The 19,552-nt window shown below is 35.0% G+C and overlaps 2 protein-coding genes, 1 long non-coding RNA gene and 3 other non-coding genes across 6 annotated transcripts; 3 read left to right on the forward strand and 3 right to left on the reverse strand.

The window, feature by feature from the left end:
• Positions 1–372: 372 nt before the first annotated feature.
• On the forward strand, positions 373–526 carry LOC125493929 (U4 spliceosomal RNA). The gene has a single exon (XR_007270252.1). It is a non-coding gene; the product is annotated as a U4 spliceosomal RNA (small nuclear RNA).
• Positions 527–953: 427 nt separating this feature from the next.
• LOC125493935 (U5 spliceosomal RNA) lies at positions 954–1,068 on the forward strand. The gene has a single exon (XR_007270258.1). It is a non-coding gene; the product is annotated as a U5 spliceosomal RNA (small nuclear RNA).
• A 1,490-nt stretch (positions 1,069–2,558) lies between these two features.
• TRNAS-AGA (transfer RNA serine (anticodon AGA)) lies at positions 2,559–2,640 on the forward strand. The gene has a single exon. It is a non-coding gene; the product is annotated as a tRNA-Ser (tRNA).
• Positions 2,641–6,752: 4,112 nt separating this feature from the next.
• LOC130590229 (uncharacterized) lies at positions 6,753–8,148 on the reverse strand. Its single transcript, XM_057392272.1, has 4 exons — positions 7,742–8,148; positions 7,177–7,276; positions 6,884–6,991; positions 6,753–6,827 (listed from the first exon to the last, which is right to left on the reverse strand). The coding sequence occupies exons 1-4, from the start codon at positions 8,146–8,148 to the stop codon at positions 6,753–6,755; spliced, it is 690 nt and encodes a 229-aa protein (XP_057248255.1).
• Positions 8,149–10,695: 2,547 nt separating this feature from the next.
• On the reverse strand, positions 10,696–11,247 carry LOC130590230 (uncharacterized). The gene has a single exon (XM_057392273.1). It carries the CDS (start codon positions 11,245–11,247, stop codon positions 10,696–10,698), a length of 552 nt encoding a protein of 183 aa, XP_057248256.1.
• Positions 11,248–12,086: 839 nt separating this feature from the next.
• On the reverse strand, positions 12,087–18,689 carry LOC130590104 (uncharacterized). Its single transcript, XR_008967748.1, has 2 exons — positions 18,386–18,689; positions 12,087–12,237 (listed from the first exon to the last, which is right to left on the reverse strand). It is a non-coding gene; the product is annotated as an uncharacterized LOC130590104 (long non-coding RNA).
• Between the last annotated feature and the right edge of the window lie 863 nt (positions 18,690–19,552).

The raw sequence follows: 19,552 nt of genomic DNA on the forward strand, positions 1-19,552 counted from the left end.
TTCCCCTACTAAAGAGTAAAGACTCCAATTCAATTTCAATACTACTCTCTCTGTTTCAAAATATAAGTCATTTACGCTTTACGAAAATTTGCTTTGACCATAAATATCTCTCAAATACGATAAGTAAAAATTATAAAAAGTATACCGTTGGATTCGTCTTGAAAAATACTATAATAATATTATTTTTAAAAATTTTATATCAACATAAATTGAGAGTAATTAACGGTCAAAGTTTGACCTCGAACATCGTGCGTGCCTTATATTGTGAAACGGATGGAGTAAGAGCCAGTGTTCTGTCCCATATCATAGTCTTTTAAAAAAAGCATCACGAGAGATTTGCATATAAGCAAAAAATGTAAGTGGATTGAACTTATCTTTGCGCTTGGGGCAATGACGCAGCTAGTGAGGTAATAACCGAGGCGCGTCAATTGCTGGTTGAAAACTATTTCCAAACCCCCTCCTCGGCCTGAGCCTCGTCTCAAGCCGTCGAGAATTTCTGGAAGGGCTCCCTGCATAGGGTAAAGCCTTACAAATCAAAGTCTCAAATGTTTTCTTAGTTATGTCATTCCTATTTGCAGTAACAGATCATCATACATTCATAAACTGGGCAATGGCTAGAAAACTCCAAACACAAAATTACATAAAAATATTATATGAGCATTAAACAAAATCAGCTTCATAATTACTTCACAAACTTGTTTTTTATGATAAATAGATGAGAAAGCATGAATAGTGTTTGACCAAATACATATCAATACATATTAGTATTTAGCCAATCGGCTGCTGTGAAGGGAGATGCTAATAGGTTGTGTGGAAGAGAGAAATGGACTACTGGCTTTGCGGGAGTCTCTACAGAAGCAAAGGATAGATTAGTCCCACAACGCTCAGTAAACATGAAGCAAGATATATCAGTGGTATAAATAAGTGAAGCTCATCTACTAAATTCTTTACGCAGCCATGCAGTGAGCACAGAGCGAACTATTCTTTCGCCTTTTACTAAAGAATACCGTGTGTTCGTAGCATTGAGTGGCATACGTTTATTTTTGGAGGGAGTTCTCTAAAGGAGCTCCCAGCAACTCTAGTAAAATTTCATTGCCTTGACTGCTCATTAACATTATTTTGTTCACTCCTACAAACCATCTTTTGTCATAGGCCATGAAGGGTAGGTTATTTGCCTCTTCATTAGCACTTTATCCAAACTTGTTTTCTAATTGGAGATTTTAATCAAAGTAAAGCTTTACGCTGATAGATTCGGTGGTTCTTCATGCATAGTAGGGTTAGACTCTTTCATGCAATGGAGAATGGAAGTAGATATAGTTGAGATTAGTTTATTGGGTCTTGTTTTACTTGGACTAATAAGAGAAATGATCAAAATACTGTGATTCTAAAAGAACTGATAAAGCTTATGCCACAATAGATTGAATTTATCTAAAGGGAACTCTTACTAATCTCCATATTTTAGCTTCGAATCATGGAGCTATTATTTATGATACATCTCTAAGGACTTCTAAACACCAAAGACCATACCTAATTGAGGAATGTGTTTATCCTTGCAAGAAATTTTCAACTTTTGTGGACAAAGTATGGTCTCATAGTCACCATGGGTCTAATATGTTCAAGCTAACAAGAAAGTCAATCAAATGACTCAAATCAGAAGTGTGTTTAGATTATAAGAAGTTCTGGGGAGTGAATTGGAAACAGGTAACTCATAATCTAGCTTTGGATTGTACCAATATACGACTTTGGTGGTTAATTTGAATAACAAGCTGCAATAAGTTAAGTTACACATCTCCTATTGCATGAAAGAATAAAAGAGGATTTGGTACGTGTAGATGATGCTCCTAATAAATGTTATTTTCACTATACACAAGCAAAAACAAAGGCATGAAAAGGTGGTTAGATTACAACAAAATGATGGACATGGGTCATGGATCCAACACAGGTTGCAAACTTGCAACTGAGGTACAAAAGAAATATATTTACAATTGGGCAGCTTCACAAAAGATCATTTTTATGACCGTATAAATGTGCATTGGATTCTACAACAAAATCAGGAGTGTGGAAAACATTTTCAATATTGTAAAATACTCAAGGTAGGCAGAGAACAAGTGCAACAGGCTCACAATGTTGCTCAACTTTGTTGCAAATTTCCTATTAGTTTTTCCATTATGCTTACAAGTTTGTAATTTGCTTTAGCTCATGTCAAATAAAAATAAAAATAAAAACTTTGGTGAAAGAGATTTGTAGATTAGTATAAAAGAAGTTTTTTTTTTTTTTTTTTTTTTGAGGGGATAGTTTAAAAGAAGTTGATGGCAACATATTGGTATAAAAAAATTAGAGCTATATGATAAGTTGGTATGGAAAAAAGCACAACTTTGATATCAAATACTAAACTTTTACTAAATTTAACTTTTTTACTCCTATTTAAATTTAGACTCATGCTTAAAGTTTAATAAACTACTAAAAAAAAAGGGCATAAAATACTTTCGGCATATTTGCTTCGGCTATTATCCTCCTCCTAGGAAATCACTTTTGTTGAAACAAACAAAGCATGAGTTGTGGACGTGCCGGAGTGGTTATCGGGCATGACTAGAAATCATGTGGGCTTTGCCCGCGCAGGTTCGAATCCTGCCGTCCACGTTTTTCACCAAACCATATATAATATTATAATCTGCATATATATAACTCTTTGAGACTTTTTAAAAGGATTATTATACAAATAATTTTATTTTTTTTTGAAATTTATTACTTGTATACAAATAATTAGTTGTGCATGATATATATATTATCTAGAAATCATCAAAATTATAACCTGCATATATTTACCTCTTCTAGGTAGCAAGCTAGGAGTCAACTAAAAGTAAAAAGATTAATTGATCAATGAATATTAGGAAATGCATTATCAACTGCTACTCCTATTAAGATCATCAAAGATAATAACGGTTTGATGGCTCTAAAATTATAAATGGGAATGCTTCCTTAGGTTTTGTTATTCGTAATAATTCTGGGGAGGTTCTCCTAGTTGGTGCCAAGTCTTTGGGGCCCCGTATTTCTATTTTGCAAGCTGAAGCTTGGGCTCTTAGAGAAGGAGTTAAAGGAGCTATTTCTCTTGGTATTTCTAATATTATTATTGAAGGAGACAACTTAGCTGTCATTAATTCTATGAAGAATTGTTGGCGTATTCCGTGGGAAATTTCTAACATTGTGAAAGATGCAGGTGTGGCTACAAGGTGGTTTCAGGATTGTCAGTTCCGTCACTGCTTTCGTGAAGCTAACAAGGCTGCTGACTCTATGGCTAGGAAGGCGCATGACTACTCCTCCTTACTGTACTGGTTCCCCCCAGTACTGTTTGGATTTTTCCCTCATCATCCGAAAGGATGTTTTAGGCTGGCCCCAGATTAGGGGGTTAGCCTAAGTTTGTTCTCTTATAAAAAAAAAAAAAAAAAAATCAAAGATAATAACGGCGCATACCTTAATTTCAAGTGCTTCTATGTACTCCGACTGGCTCACTTGCAAACAATGCATGCTTTGGTTCCTTTATTTAGAGACTCAACTTATAATTCTTGAGCAAAGATCCCACTTACATTATTCGGCACTGTTGAATAATGGATTAATGGTAAGCCAATATTCTTCTTCTTATATATCATACGCGCGTCTTATGTTACTGTACCATGGGTCTCACGCTCACCGTATTCGAAATCTATGATGCATTGATTCCCACATGTCTATTATTAACTAGGAATATTTTTCAATCTTTAGAGCAAATATTAGTAAGTGGCTCGGATGATTGCCCAGCATGTCAAATTTTATCTCATTAAGAAAATCTAGTGATGAATTAATTATTTTTTGAAACAAATGTATAAAGATGTCTGGCTTAATATATATGTAATTTAAACGAATAGATGTATGTTTTGAACTAATAGATTTGTAATATATGTCTCTAAGTCATATTTTGGCCAAGATCAGTCTCACGCAAGACTTTACCTAAAAAAAAAAGAAAAAGCTAGAAGCCATATAGAAGTGGAAATTAGAAGCCTTGGAATATTTAGCTAATTAACCATCTCTATTCTATATGGGAAGAGGGGTAGGACACCAAAATATTAGAAATCCTATTTTACCCTTACTACATCTATTCTAATTACGTGTATAATGAAATGTTAGCCAAGGTATGAAAGATATAAAGGTGTAATTAATATACATAGAAGATGCCATTGAGTGGCTCACTTCCTAAGTCAAAAAGCTCAACCAACTTTCATTAGTGCTTTTTTATTCCAACTTTCATAGATACTTCCACTATATTTTTTTAGTTTGTCTTTTTTGACATTCTTCGTATGTGAATACACATCTTTGACCTTAAATAATTTTTCATTACATATTAGTCAATGTTATAACGGTCGAATATTAATATAGTGCTCTTTGAAACAAATGAAAAAAAAATGCCACATGACTATATTTTTCTTTATATCTTGTGAAAAATTGAAATGATACTCTCAAATTATAATTAGTGTCAAGATTCCAAGTGGACTAACTAAAAAAATACAGAGGGAGTAGTAAATCAAGGGGTATCAGATGCCATGTTTATGCCTAGCCATCCACTAATTATATTCCGCCACCGTATCTGTATCCAACGCAAATGAAAGGTCACGTACGTGTAGTTTAGTTATGGCATATTCTAGTAAGATGTAACACCCCCAAATTTCTCTCTTTATAAAGAATATATTTTAATATAAACACTTGAGAAACTTGAGAGTATTACTGCCACGTGATAACGTTAAAGGCTAAAACTACTAACTACTAAATTAACAATGCAGCGGAAAAAAATAACTTCTCTTTATTGATAATTAAAAATTTATTGTTTCAACTAAGACAAAGGGAAATGTAAAACATAATGACTACTAAACTAAGCTATGTAGTAATCCTCACTAGCTCCCCATATGTAGTATGCATCAGTCAACCTGAAAAATCTGCTCACCAAAAGGATCATCACAGGGACAAAGCCATAAAACAAACAAACAAAATGCGTGTCAGTAAAAATACTGAGTACATGTATATGCGGAAATTTAAATACTTTACTAAACATTCAAAATACTCATATAAACCTTCCTTGGATACTTGAAATAACTTGTATAAATTCCTTGGATACTTGAAATAACTGTATAAATTCCTTGGATACTTGAAATAACTTGTATAATTAAATTCCTTGGATACTTGAAATAACTTGTATAAATTCTTGGATACTTGAAATAACTTGTATAATATAAAGTATATAACTTTAATAAAACTCCTTTTCCTTGCCTAGATACCTTTCCTAAAGTGTGCACACCCCCCAAGTTTAGTATTCCTTACTGAGTCTATTACGAGGGGAACTACCTTGTCCACATGACTTATACAAAAAGTACATGGGTAAATAATATAATAGCTACCGTTCTTGCTAATAAATAACAAGCCGTGGCCTCTTTATAATTGTGATCATAAAAGATCAATGTCTAATAAAAATCCTTCTGAAATAATCCTCCTTTAAAAAGAATAATAATTCTTAAAACTTAGCCATACAAAGGCATAAATAAAATAACTTGCTCAAGGGTTAACCTTTGAAAAATAATAGTAGTTCAAAACACTCCTTTTTAAATATTTAGACATGAATCTAAATATCAAACTCCTTCTAAAATATTTGAATATAAATTCAAAGATAAAACTTTATAAATATATTAAATGAAAGACATAATTCAAAGTTCATAAATAAAATATATAAACTTTCAAATATGTTCTTATAAACAGATGCAATTCATAACAAAACTCATAAAAACTTATATTTCAATCCAAAAGATTTTCCTAAAAAATAATACTACACTGCAAAACAATTATTAAAGATCTACAAATACACGCACCTTCAAAATAATAACTACTAGGGAGGAAAATAGAGAAGGTAGGCTAAGAGGGAGAGAGTTTAAATTGAGAAAAGAGATTTATTCCTCAAATTTGGTGTGAAGAATATGGTGGGTGGAGACCCCTATTTATACTAGTTGGGGTAAATAGGATAAGAATAGGAATAGGAACTAAAAGATAGATTTTTGAGAAAGATAATTACTTTAGGTAGGATAAATATCTTTTATGATAATATAGTAGAATAGAGGAATATTCCACAAGATAAATAGTCTAGATGCTAATTAACCAAAAGATAAACAACCAAATAACCAAAAGATAACAATAACAAGTAATCAACAAACTTCACGCTGTGCGTGAGTTGCTTTGTGATAAAGTAATTTTTTTTTTTTTTTTTTTTTTCTTTTATAAACCTTTTGTAAATCCTTTTTGAAATTTCTTTTTTTTTTTTTTAAATATCTTCTAACTACTTGGATTACAAGTTGTAAACTTAGGCCCAGTATATAATTTGGGCTAGAATTTATTTGAAAGCCCATAATTTAATATAAAAGCCTATTTAAAACCTTAATAATTAATAAAAGCCTTTTTAGTATATAAAACCTTTTTAAAAAAAATATAACTAATAACTTACTAAAAATACGGAGTATTACAGACTACCTCCCTTAAAAGAAGTTTCGTCCTCGAAACTTAATGCAAGCAATGCAAGAGACAAAGCAAGTAAGACACATATACCACCAACTTCCTATAAAAGTAAGTTATTCTCAATAATAGCTCATAAAATATGCCAAACAATATGGTTCTAAGTCAAACGCGCGAAACTCTATCTATTCTACCCCCTTAAAAGGAGTTACGTCCCCGTAACTCTACTACTAACCTTCTGCAAACAACTCTGGATATTTCTTTCGCATGTCAGCCTCTGCTTCCCATGTTGCTTCTTCAGACTTCTGATTAGACCAGAGCACCTTAACAATTTTAACATCTTTGTTCGGGTACTTCTAACCTTACTGTCTAAAATCTTAATAGGCCTTTCTTCATAAGACAAGTTCTCATCAATTTGAACTGTTTCAGGCTGCAACACATGCGATTTATCTGGGATATACCGTCTCAACTGGATATATGGAACACATTATGAACACGACTTAATTCAGTGGGTAGGGCTAGCCTATAGGCCACTTTTCCAACTCTATCCAATATTTCATATGGGCCTATAAACTTAGGGCTGAGCTTCCCTTTCTTTCCAAACCTCATCACACCCTTCATTGGTGATACTTTCAAAAGCACTTTTTCGCCCACTTCATATTCTTCTTCCCTACGCTTCAGATCAGCATAGCTTTTCTGACGATCTTGGGCTGCCTTAATCTTTCCTTGGATCATCTTAACCTGTTGTAGACTTCTTCAATCAATTCAGGCCCAAGTACAACTGTTTCACTTATATCGTTCCAACATAATGGGCTTCTACATTTCCTACCATATAAAGCCTCGAATGGTGCCATGCCTATACTTGAATGATAACTGTTATTGTAGGAGAACTCTATCAAATCGAGATGATCTTCCCATGAACCCTGATATTCCATGACACAAGCTCTTAACATATCTTCTAAGGTTTGTATGGTCCTTTCAGTCTGCCATCAGTGGCTGGGTGAAAAGCAGTACTCATCAATAGCTTCGAACCAAAGGCTTGCTGTAGCTTCTGCCAGAAGTTAGACAAAAATCTAGAATCTCGATCAGACACAATATCTTTCGGTACTCCATGTATTCTCAATACATGCTTGATGTAGGCCTTAGCTAGTTGGTCCATCGACCATGTTGCCTTCATAGGTATGAACACTGCAGACTTGGTCAACCTATCGACAATTACCCATATCGTATCATTCCAGATTTACCCTTAGGTAACGCAACAACGAAATCCATCGAAATAGAATCCCACTTCCATCCTGGCACATCTAAAGGTTGGACTTTTCCTTGGGGTCTTTTATGTTCACTCTTCACCTTTTGACATGTTAAGCATTTGGAAACAAATTCCGCTATGTCCAACTTCATACGAGCCCACCAGAAATTCTTCTTTAAATCCTTATACAACTTATCACCCCCTGGGTGCATCGAATATGGAGAATTATGACCTTCCTCCATGATTTTCAATTTCAAATCTTCACAAGCTTCGGGTATACACCACCTTCCTTCCATTCTTAAACTTCCATCTTCATGAATTTCGAAGTCTCCAGCATGACCCTCCCTCACCTTTTCCTTTATCTTTCCATTTTTCATCTTTTAATTGAGCTTCCCTAATTTGATCAAACATCGAGGGTTGGATGGTCAATGCACTAAACATTTTCTCTACTTCTCCATATTGCATAACTTCAAGATTCATCTTCTGAAAGTCTAAACACATTGATCTGCCACCACCATAGTGCTTAAGGTATGACTTGTCTTCCTACTCAAGGCATCTGCCACTACATTGGCTTTCCCTTCATGGTATTGGATATCCAAATCGTAGTCTTTTATGAATTCTAACCATCTCCTTTGCCTCATATTCAAATCCTTTTGGGTGAAAATGTATTTCAAACTCTTGTGATCTGTGTATATCTTACATGTCACCCCATACAAATAATGACGCCAAATCTTTAAAGCAAAGACTATTGCGGCTAACTCTAAGTCATGAGTAGGGTAGTTGACTTCATATGGTTTTAGTTGTCTTGATGCATAAGCAATGACTCTTCTATTTTGCATTAAAACACACCCTAGACCATGTTTAGATGCATCACTATATACTTCATAAGTATCACTCCCATCAGGCAAGGATAACACAGGGGCTGTGGTTAGTCTTTCCTTTAGGATGGTGAAGGCTTTCACATTCTGGGCTCCAAATAAACTTGGACTCCTTCTTCATAAGGTTCATGGTCGGGCTATTTTCGAGAAATCCTTAACAAAACGTCTGTAATAACCTGCCAGACCTAGAAAACTTCTTATATCAGTCACATTCTTTGGAGTAGGCCACCACTAACGGCTTCAATCTTTGCTGGATCAACGGCAACACCCTCCTTAGATATGACGTGGCCCAAAAATGCCACTTTTTCCAACCAAAACTCACACTTCGAAAACTTTGCATACAATTGCTTCTGTTGGAGGGTTGACAAAATTATTCGGAGGTGTTTCTCATGCTCTTCTTTATTCTTAGAGTAAACCAATATATCATCTATAAATACTACCACAAATTGGTCTAAGTATGGCTTAAAAATTCTATGCATGAGATCCATAAATACTGCTGGTGCATTAGTCAATCCAAAAGGCATTACTGTAAACTCATAATGGCCATAACGTGTCCTAAAAGCGGTCTTAGCAATGTCCTTATCAGCAATTCTTAACTGATGATACCCTGACCTTAAGTCAATCTTAGAGAAAATTCCAGCTCCTTTCAGTTGGTCAAACAAATCATCGATCCTTGGAGAGGATACTTATTCTTAATGGTCACTTGGTTCAACTCACGGTAGTCGATGCACAACCTTAGACTACCATCCTTCTTCTTTACAAACAAGACAGGCGCACCCCATGGGGATACACTAGGCCTTACGTAGCCCTTCTCTAATAACTCTTCTAATTGGGTTTTAAGCTCATTCATTTCAGCTGGAGCCATACGATATGGTGCTTTAGATATTGGGCCAGTTCCAGGCATTAGGTCTATGGTGAACTCCACCTCCCTTATTGGAGGCATTCCAGGGATTTCTTCTGGAAAGACATCCAGAAATTCATTAACTACAGGAATATTCTCCATCTTTTCTCCTTCTACTCCCAACTTTTGTATACTACACAATACAATGGATACCCCTTTCTTATACAGTTCTTGAGTTGCATAGCAGAAATCATTCTTGGACTGGGCTTCTGACTGATTTTTCTATAGGTTACTTTGACTCCTTTTGGGCCTTTCAACGTCACTTTTTGGGCTCTGCAGTCTATTTGGGCTTTGAATCTTCCCAACCAATCCATTCCCATAACAACATCTAGGTCATCTAACTCAAATTCAATTAAGTCTGAAGGAAATTCTACCCCTGCTATAGTCACTAAGACATCTCTATATAGCTTAGAAACGTTAATGACATCTCCAGAAGGTATGACTATATCCATGCTTATAAGTTCGGGTTTTCCCAACTTAAGTTTCTCCACTAAGGTTTTGGAAATAAAAGAGTGAGAAGCTCCTGAATCAAATAAAATCTTAACTGGAATAGAAGAGATGAAGAAAGTACCAGTCACTACGCCTGCAGTCGTTTCAGCCTCACGATTGCTCATGACAAACACTCGACCTTGATTATTTGTCTTAGCCTGATTGTCTCCTCCGTTCCCATTCTTAGGAGGAACACGATTATGGGTCACTAATGTGTTGGAGTCCTTTGTTCCCATTACCTCCCTGATTCTGGTCGGCTTAGGATTTGCTGATGTTGAGTCTTTCTGGAAGCACTCATATTCTCTATGGCCTAACTTGCTACAGATCCTACAAGTTACCAGATTTCCTTCACAGTCCCTTCCTGGGTGGTTTCTTGGACATCTTTTGCAGTAGTAGACTCTCTTGGACTTTCCATTTTCAGATTGACTACGTTGTTGTTATTCCCATTACTTTATCATCCTTTCCTTGCTTGAATCCTCCATTAATCTTTTGACGCTTATCTCCACCTTGAAACCCATTACTAGACCCTTTCCTTTTATCTCCAGGATTCACTTCTAGCTCTCTTCCTTTGATCCCGAATAGATGGGCAGCTCTCCCATACACTTCTTCAAGGCTATTAAAGTTAGCCCCTCCTAATTTCCCTTGAATGGACAAGGTCAACCCTTGCTCAAATCTTGAGCCTTCAAAACTTCAGTTGGAACCATTTCAGGTGCAAACCTCATTAACTCTATAAACTTAGAGTAGTACTCATTGACAGTCATGGTCCCCATCCTTAGGTTGGTAAACTCTAGGCACTTCTTTTTCCTTAAGTGAGGTGGGTAAAACTTGGTTCTCAAGGCTTCCTTAAATTGCTCCCACCCAAAATCCTCTTGAGTCGTCAAAGACTCCTTCCTTTGGGACCACCATAAATCAGCTTCCTCTCTTAGATAGTATGTAGCATTGTTGATTTTCAACTCATCATCACACCTAACAGCAGTAAACAGTTTATCAAACTCTCTAATCCAGTTCTCAAGACTGGCTGGGTCCTCTTTTCCATCATAGACAGGTGGATTCCTAGAGGCTACTTTCTTAAACACCTCGCCAGCTAGGTCAGGCTCTTGTTGACGGTTCAGTTGAGAAGTCATAGCCTTAGCCAAATTCTTGGTCAGAGAGGTCAACTCCTTAAGAGTTGCTCGAGTTTTGGATCTACTTCCGGGTCTACTGGCCATTTCTTCCTGAGTAAGGAACAAACTACTTATTAAGTTACCTACTAAATTTGTAATTCATACAACAATCATGATTCATAATATGATTGACAAATTGCACATGGCATAAAAAGAATAAACGAGAATTTTATTTATTGATCCTTGAAAAGGAATGCTAACATTATATAAAGATAGTAGTCTAATTACAGAACTACTAATTATTAAAGCTATAAAAATAATCTCCTTCCTTATGAAAATTAATAATATTTTCATATTTTGCTAGACATAATGTCATACAATTATTCAAGAATAATAATCTGATTGTAGATAAGAAAACAAAGAAAAATTTCAAACTATTTGTATTTTCGAAAAATTTAAGTATATAATAAGTTTTTATTTCGAATAATAGGTTTTTCGTGTATGGAAAAATTAATCGAGGGAGTTCCCAGGAAAGAGAGGTGCGGCACAAACGGCCAACTTAAGTACCAAGTCTTTCCTTAGCCAGAACTTTCCTCAGAAAAATAAAGCCACACACTTATTCCTTTCTTCAAAATAAATAAATTGGAAAATATTTATATTTGGAAATATAACTTTATTTTGCAAATAAAATGCAACTACCTTTATTTATGTAAATAAATGCAAAAAATTTATGCACTAAAATGCGAAACTCTAACTTATATGCCCTTCCTAAATCTACCCAAACTCTAAACCTAAAGGCTCTGATACCACATTGTAACACCCCCAAATTTCTCCCTTTATAAAGAATATATTTTAATATAAACACTTGAGAAACTTGAGAGTATTACCGCCACGTGATAACGTTAAAGGCTAAAACTACTAACTACTAAATTAACAATGCAGCGGAAAAAAATAACTTCTCTTTATTGATAATTAAAAATTTATTGTTTCAACTAAGACAAAGGGAAATGTAAAACATAATGACTACTAAACTAAGCTATGTAGTAATCCTCACTAGCTCCCCATATGTAGTATGCATCAGTCAACCTGAAAAATCTGCTCACCAAAAGGATCATCACAGGGACAAAGCCATAAAACAAACAAACAAAATGCGTGTCAGTAAAAATACTGAGTACATGTATATGCGGAAATTTAAATACTTTACTAAACATTCAAAATACTCATATAAACCTTCCTTGGATACTTGAAATAACTTGTATAAATTCCTTGGATACTTGAAATAACTTGTATAAATTCCTTGGATACTTGAAATAACTTGTATAATTAAATTCCTTGGATACTTGAAATAACTTGTATAAATTCCTTGGATACTTGAAATAACTTGTATAATATAAAGTATATAACTTTAATAAAACTCCTTTTCCTTGCCTAGATACCTTTCCTAAATTGTGCACACCCCCCAAGTTTAGTATTCCTTACTGAGTCTATTACGAGGGGACTACCTTGTCCACATGACTTAATACAAAAAGTACATGGGTAAATAATATAATAGCTACCGTTCTTGCTAATAAATAACAAGCCGTGGCCTCTTTATAATTGTGATCATAAAAGATCATATGTCTAATAAAAATCCTTCTGAAATAATCCTCCTTTAAAAAGAATAATAATTCTTAAAACTTAGCCATACAAAGGCATAAATAAAATAACTTGCTCAAGGGTTAACCTTTGAAAAATAATAGTAGTTCAAAAACACTCCTTTTTAAATATTTAGACATGAATCTAAATATCAAACTCCTTCTAAAATATTTGAATATAAATTCAAAGATAAAACTTTATAAATATATTAAATGAAAGACATAATTCAAAGTTCATAAATAAAATATATAAACTTTTAAATATGTTCTTATTAAACAGATGCAATTCATAACAAAACTCATAAAAACTTATATTTCAATCCAAAAGATTTTCCTAAAAACATAATACTACACTTGCAAAACAATTATTAAAGATCTACAAATACACGCACCTTCAAAATAATAACTACTAGGGAGGAAAATAGAGAAGGTAGGCTAAGAGGGAGAGAGTTTAAATTTGAGAAAAGAGATTTATTCCTCAAATTTGGTGTGTAGAATATGGTGGGTGGAGACCCCTATTTATACTAGTTGGGGTAAATAGGATAAGAATAGGAATAGGAACTAAAAGATAGATTTTTGAGAAAGATAATTAATTTTAGCTAGGATAAAATATCTTTTATGATAATATAGGTAGAATAGAGGAATATTCTACAAGATAAATAGTCTAGATGCTAATTACCCAAAAGATAAACAACCAAATAACCAAAAGATAACCAATAACCAAGTAATCACAAACTTCACGCTGTGCGTGAGTTTGCTTTGTGATAAAGTAATTTTTTTTTATTTTTTATTTTTTTTCTTTTATAAACCTTTTGTAAATCCTTTTTGAAATTTCTTTTTTTTTTTTTTTTTTTTAAATATCTTCTAACTACTTGGATTACAAGTTGTAAACTTAGGCCCAGTATATAATTTGGGCTAGAATTTATTTGAAAACCCCATAATTTAATATAAAAGCCTATTTAAAACCTTAATAATTAATAAAAGCCTTTTTAGTATATAAAACCTTTTTAAAAAAAATATAACTAATAACTTACTAAAAATACGGAGTATTACATAAGAGGCTGACAGATTTTCAAGACAACAATAATCTACTCTAGATATTTTTTGAGGGAGAACATTTTGTATTCACAACTTTTACAGATTTTCAAACCAACAATAATCTACTCTAGATATTTTTTGAGGGAGAACATTTTGTATTCACAACTTTTACAGATTTTGAAACCAACAATAATCTACTCCAAATATTTTTTTGAGGGAGAACATTTTGTATTCTTGCTCTAACAATACATTTCAACTGCTTCATCAACTGAGTAGTGGTAGGAACCCATTGCTGCCAGTAAGCATTATTCCTACTGCTCCAAATCAGATATGTCAATCCTGCACACCCAGCTAACATTACCCGTTTTCTGAATTTCGACTTCTTGCTCTTCTGAATATATCTTACCAAATGCTGAAGACTATCAGTAAGAGCAGAACAGCCTAGCCAGTTTTTGAGCTGTTTGAGACACTCATTGCTCAGGTGATACTTGAAGAAAAGATGTTGATGTGTTTCAGAATGAACTGCACACAACATACATATCCCATTAGTATCTATTCCAATTTGTCTCAATCTTTCTATTGTTCTAAGCTTATCCTGGATAGCAAGCCAGAATATGAATATGTGCTTAGGCAAATTCAGTTTACTCCATATTGTTGTGTGCCAATACACCTTGGCGTGATCACCTTTCATCTTTTCATAGACACTCTTCACTGAATATTTCTGCATGGCAGTAAGCTCCCCTAGTGTGTAGAATTGCTTCATTTGCTCTTTAACTTGGCATAATTTCTTCCAATACCAACTTGCTCCAAAGTTAGGCCTATAATCCCACCAATCTGCTCCTCTAAGATACACTGTATTAATCCACTTCAGCCAGACACTATCCTCTTTACTTGAAATAGCCCATACATATTTCCCTAGGCTTGCCATGTTCCAAATAATAACATCTCTAATTCCAAACCCTCCAACATTCTTAGGAGTACACACCCTCTCCCATGCAACTAAACCGGGCTTTTGACTAAAGTATTCACCACTCCATAGAAAAGCTCTACACACTTTGCTTATCTCATATAGGACTTATTTTGGTAGGATAAATACCTGAGCCCAATATTGATGTAAGCTTAACAACACTGAATTAATGAGTTGAGTTCTAGCTGCATAGGATAAATTCCTAGAGCTCCACACCCTTATTCTGGCCACCATTCTCTCAACAACAGCTTCACATTGTGCTGCTGTAATTTTCTTGGCACAGATAGGACCCCAAGATACTTGAATGGTAATGCGTGTCTGATGAGAAAAATCAGATGCATCTATAATTCTCCTTGTCTCCCTTTCATTCATACCACATGTATACACAACTGATTTCCCCACATTTGCTTAAAAGCTCTAAAAAGCAGATAACTTGAGGGAAAATCACCCTTACAACACATTATCAAATCATCTGCAAAGCACATATGTGTAAGCTTAACTTCTTTACACATGGGATGATATTGAAATTGTTCCAATTCACCTAGCTAGCTTCTTCAATATCCTTGAAAGATATTCCATTCACAATACAAAAAGTAATGGAGAAATAGGACGATCACCCTGTCTTAGCCCTCTAGAGGACTTAAAAAATCATTTTATAACTCCATTTATCATCAATGAGAACATAAGGGTGGTGACACATTCCATACTCAATGTTGTGAAAGCAGAGGGAAAACCTAAAGCTTCAAGCATCTCTTTAATGAAATCTCAATTTACTGTATCATATGCTTCCTGGATATCAATCTTCAGTAAACAACTAGGTTTGGTGTTTTTCCTACCATAATGTTTAATTAAATCTTGAATAACCATGATATTATGTGTGATGTATCTTCCATGCACAAAACCTCCCTAGTTTTCCATAATCAGGTCAGGTAAAACTTGCCTCAGTTTGTTACATATCACCTTAGTAATACACTTATATATGGTATTACAGCAAGAGATAGGTCTAAATTCAGTAACATTTTGAGGGCATTTTGTTTTAGGAATCAAAGTGATAACATTTGTGTTTACCTCCCTCAAAATTCTGCCTCCATTCAGTGCATCCAGTATAGCCTCATTTACATCATCCCCCCACAATTGGCCATATGTCTCTGTAGAAGAAATTCCCAAAGCCATCAGTTCCAAGAGCTTTACACCATGGAATGGAAAACAAAGCTGCCTTCACCTCACAAGCAGTATATGGAGCATATAAGATAATATTATGCTGATCTGTGATGACTGGCCCTTCTTGTACTAATTGTTGCAATACTGGTGTCCTCCTGTCATGACTTCCTCCAAGCTAAGCAACTTCTCATAATAAGATAAAAAGGCCTTAGTTACAGAATCAGGATCATCATGCCATTCTCCCTTTTCATCATAGATGCTATATATTTGATTCTGTAGCCGTCTTGCTTTAATGCTTTGATGAGACAAAGAGGTGTTCTCATCACCATCTTTGATCCAAGCAACCTTAGACTTTTGTGATAAAAATGTAGTGTACGCCAAGTGTTGTGCTCTATACTCCTGCACTGCAATCAATTCATCAGCAGCTAACTGTGCATTACTAGGATGATTATGCATCTGTTTTTGAGCTTCCATCATTCTCTCATATGCTTGAAGGTCTCTAGCTTGAATGTCTAGAAAACCTTCCTTATTCAGCTCCTTCAGCCCAGCCTTTATCACCTTCAGTTTCTTCATAACCTTGAACATTTTAGTTCCTTGAATATCCTAGCTCCAAGCATTCCTCACAATATCTTCAAATTTAGCAGAGGATTTCCACATAGTAAAATACTTAAATGGTTTTTTCCCACCACACTCCATAGGATATACCCTTAAAAAAGCAGGAGAATGATCAAACTCCCCTTCATTATGAAAAGATACCTCTGCAGATGGATATGTATCCATCCAAGCTTGATTTGCAAGCATTCTATCAAGCTTGGAAAATACTCTACTACTACCCTGTTGCTTATTATTCCAGGTAACATAATTACCTGAACACTTAATGTCTTGCATACCACAATGACTCATGCAACAAACTATATCCTGCATCTCAATCTCTCTAACAGGAGCTCCTAATCTCTCTTCAGTACTCATCACATAATTGAAGTCTCCACAAAGCATCCAAGGTTCATTAACCTTGATTTTCCCCAAATCCTCCCATAACTCCACTCTTCTATCTCTCTAATTGAAGGCATATATGAATGTGATACAAAAGCTAGTTCCACCATTCACAGGTTTTAGATGACAGTGAATAAATTGACTAGAACATTCACATATTGTGAGATGAAAACTATTAGGTTCTCAAGCTAATAAAATTCTACCTCTATCAAGTTTACTTGAATTAGAGGTAAAACACCACCCATTGAACAATCGTTCATAAAGACCCCCTAGATTCTGAGCCTTCACCTTTGACTCTAAGAGACCCACAAGACCAGCAACAGTCTTATGAATGTATTACCTCACATCCTTCTGCTTCTTAATGCTGTTGAGGCCTCTTACATTCCAGCACAATATTCTATCCATTAGGATGAGGAGGCTCTCCTCCTCCTTGATTTTTGTATGTTAGTTGCTCAGTCCACTTTCATTGCTTTCTGAGTGTAGAAGATGAAAATGATTTTGAGTAGTTGATGTAGCAATTCTTGAATTCCTCAATCTGATTGGTTTCAAGGCTTTTTGAAAACCATCAGGGTCCACACCATCCTTCACAGTATCAATTACTGCCTCTTGTCTTGTCTCTGCTGCATTAGTTGAAGTGTCCTGTTCAACAGTGCTCACCAGTTGGAGTGGAACCTTCTGTGCCTGCTTGGGATCCCTCACCTGTTTCACTCTCCTGGATTTACACTCCTGAGCTGTATGACCAATCCCCTTACACTGCTGGCACTGGGTAGGTCTCCACTCAAATACAATAGGAACATGAGTAAGTTCTCCTATCTCATTCTAGAATTTGACATGATCAGGTAATTCCTGATCGATCTTAACTTCTATCAATATTCTGGCATATTGTAGCTTGTCTCTATTTCTCGTTGCTTTATTTCTCTCGATTGGATCACCAATCTGAGTTGCAATCTTATGCAAGGACTTTTCTCCCCAATACTTCAAGTTCAATCTTAACTGCACCCAAATTGGAACAATTTTAAGATCCTCCTTCTCAAAATCCATCTCAGGGTTCCATTGTTTCGTGATAAGAGGTTTCTTATCAAAAAGTAATGTCCATACAATACACTGTCTCTAGAGTCCATAGCCTTAAATCTGACTAAGAACATACCCTTCTTCACTAGTGCAACCTTATCAACCTGTTGATTCTTCTATATTCTGCGCAAAAATCCCTCCATAACCTGAATAGGAGGATTTGCACCTACTACATAGCATATCAAAGCAGAACTCCAGTATTCAATTTCCTCCTGGATGTCTTCCAGTTCAATACGAATAGGATTCCTATTCATATTCTCATGCTGTACTCCCCCTTGCTGTTCATCTCAATATACTCACCCCTGAACCTCCTACTCTACTTCACATTCAACATCTACAACATTATGGAATTGCTGTAATATTGGAATAGTATTATTACCTCTTACAGATTACTTTTCACAAACAGATGCATGGTGATCCTTCCTTAAGCTATCATGAATGGATTGCATCCATTCATTGAAGGTGTGCTTGATCTCAGACTGATTTTTCAAATCCTGAATTGATGTTTCAGGTGTCATCGGTTGTCCTATTCCTACACCAAAATCCAAAGCCTCTACTCCAAGGATTTCCTCCATTGCTCTTGTTCGCAAAGCTTGAGAATCAGAGGAAGGTCCCCTAGCTTTCTCCTTCCCTTTTTCATTCCTACTTCCTTGAGAATGTCCACCAGATTTTCTTGCCATGGATACGATGCAAAACACTGAGAGAAAATAAGGAAAATCTTCTCAATCAATGGATGTTACTGTTCCATTGAGTTCTAGTGAGAGGAGAGAGTTTCTCTCACTAAAACGAAATTTTGGTTAGCTTTAAATGTCCTTTTTATTCCAGCTTTCATAGATACTTCCACTGTATTTTTTTATTTTGTCTGTTTTGACATTGTTCGTATGTCAATACACATCTTTGACCTTAAATAATTTTTTATTATATATTAGTCAATGTTATAACGGTCGAATATTAATATAGTGCTCGTTGAAACGAATGAAAAAAAAAATCACATGACTATATTTTTCTTCATATATTGTGAAAAATTGAAAAGATACTCTAAAATTATAATTGGTGTCAAGATTCCAAGTGGGCTAACTAAAAAAATACAGAGGGAATAGTAAATCAAGGGGTATCAGATGCCATGTCTATGCCTGGCCATCCACTAATTATATTCCGCCACCGTATCTGTATCCAACGCAAATCAAAGGTCACGTACGTGTAGTAAAGTTATGGCATTTTCTAGTAAGAGGCTAACATGTTAAAGGAGTCTTCGCTTAGTAGAGTATCACGTGGAAAGATAAACTTGCTTGAAGACCCTTTCTAAAATATACTATCTCTGTTTCACAATTGTTATTTCACTAGGAACACTATAAGAGGGGGTGAATTGTATGTGAATAAATAAACGTGTTTTTTGCGAAATTATAAAACTAAAACAAGGTAAGGGAGCACAAGAGATTTTTTCGAGGAAAAACTTATTCGGCCCAACAAGAAAAAACAAACTCGAGCACTAGAGATTTTAAACTCAACTCTTTCACTAATTATGCCAAACAACTTTATTACAACC

This window comes from Beta vulgaris, chromosome 9 (assembly GCF_026745355.1).
Source record: "Beta vulgaris subsp. vulgaris cultivar EL10 chromosome 9, EL10.2, whole genome shotgun sequence".
Taxonomy (NCBI): Eukaryota; Viridiplantae; Streptophyta; class Magnoliopsida; order Caryophyllales; family Amaranthaceae; genus Beta; species Beta vulgaris.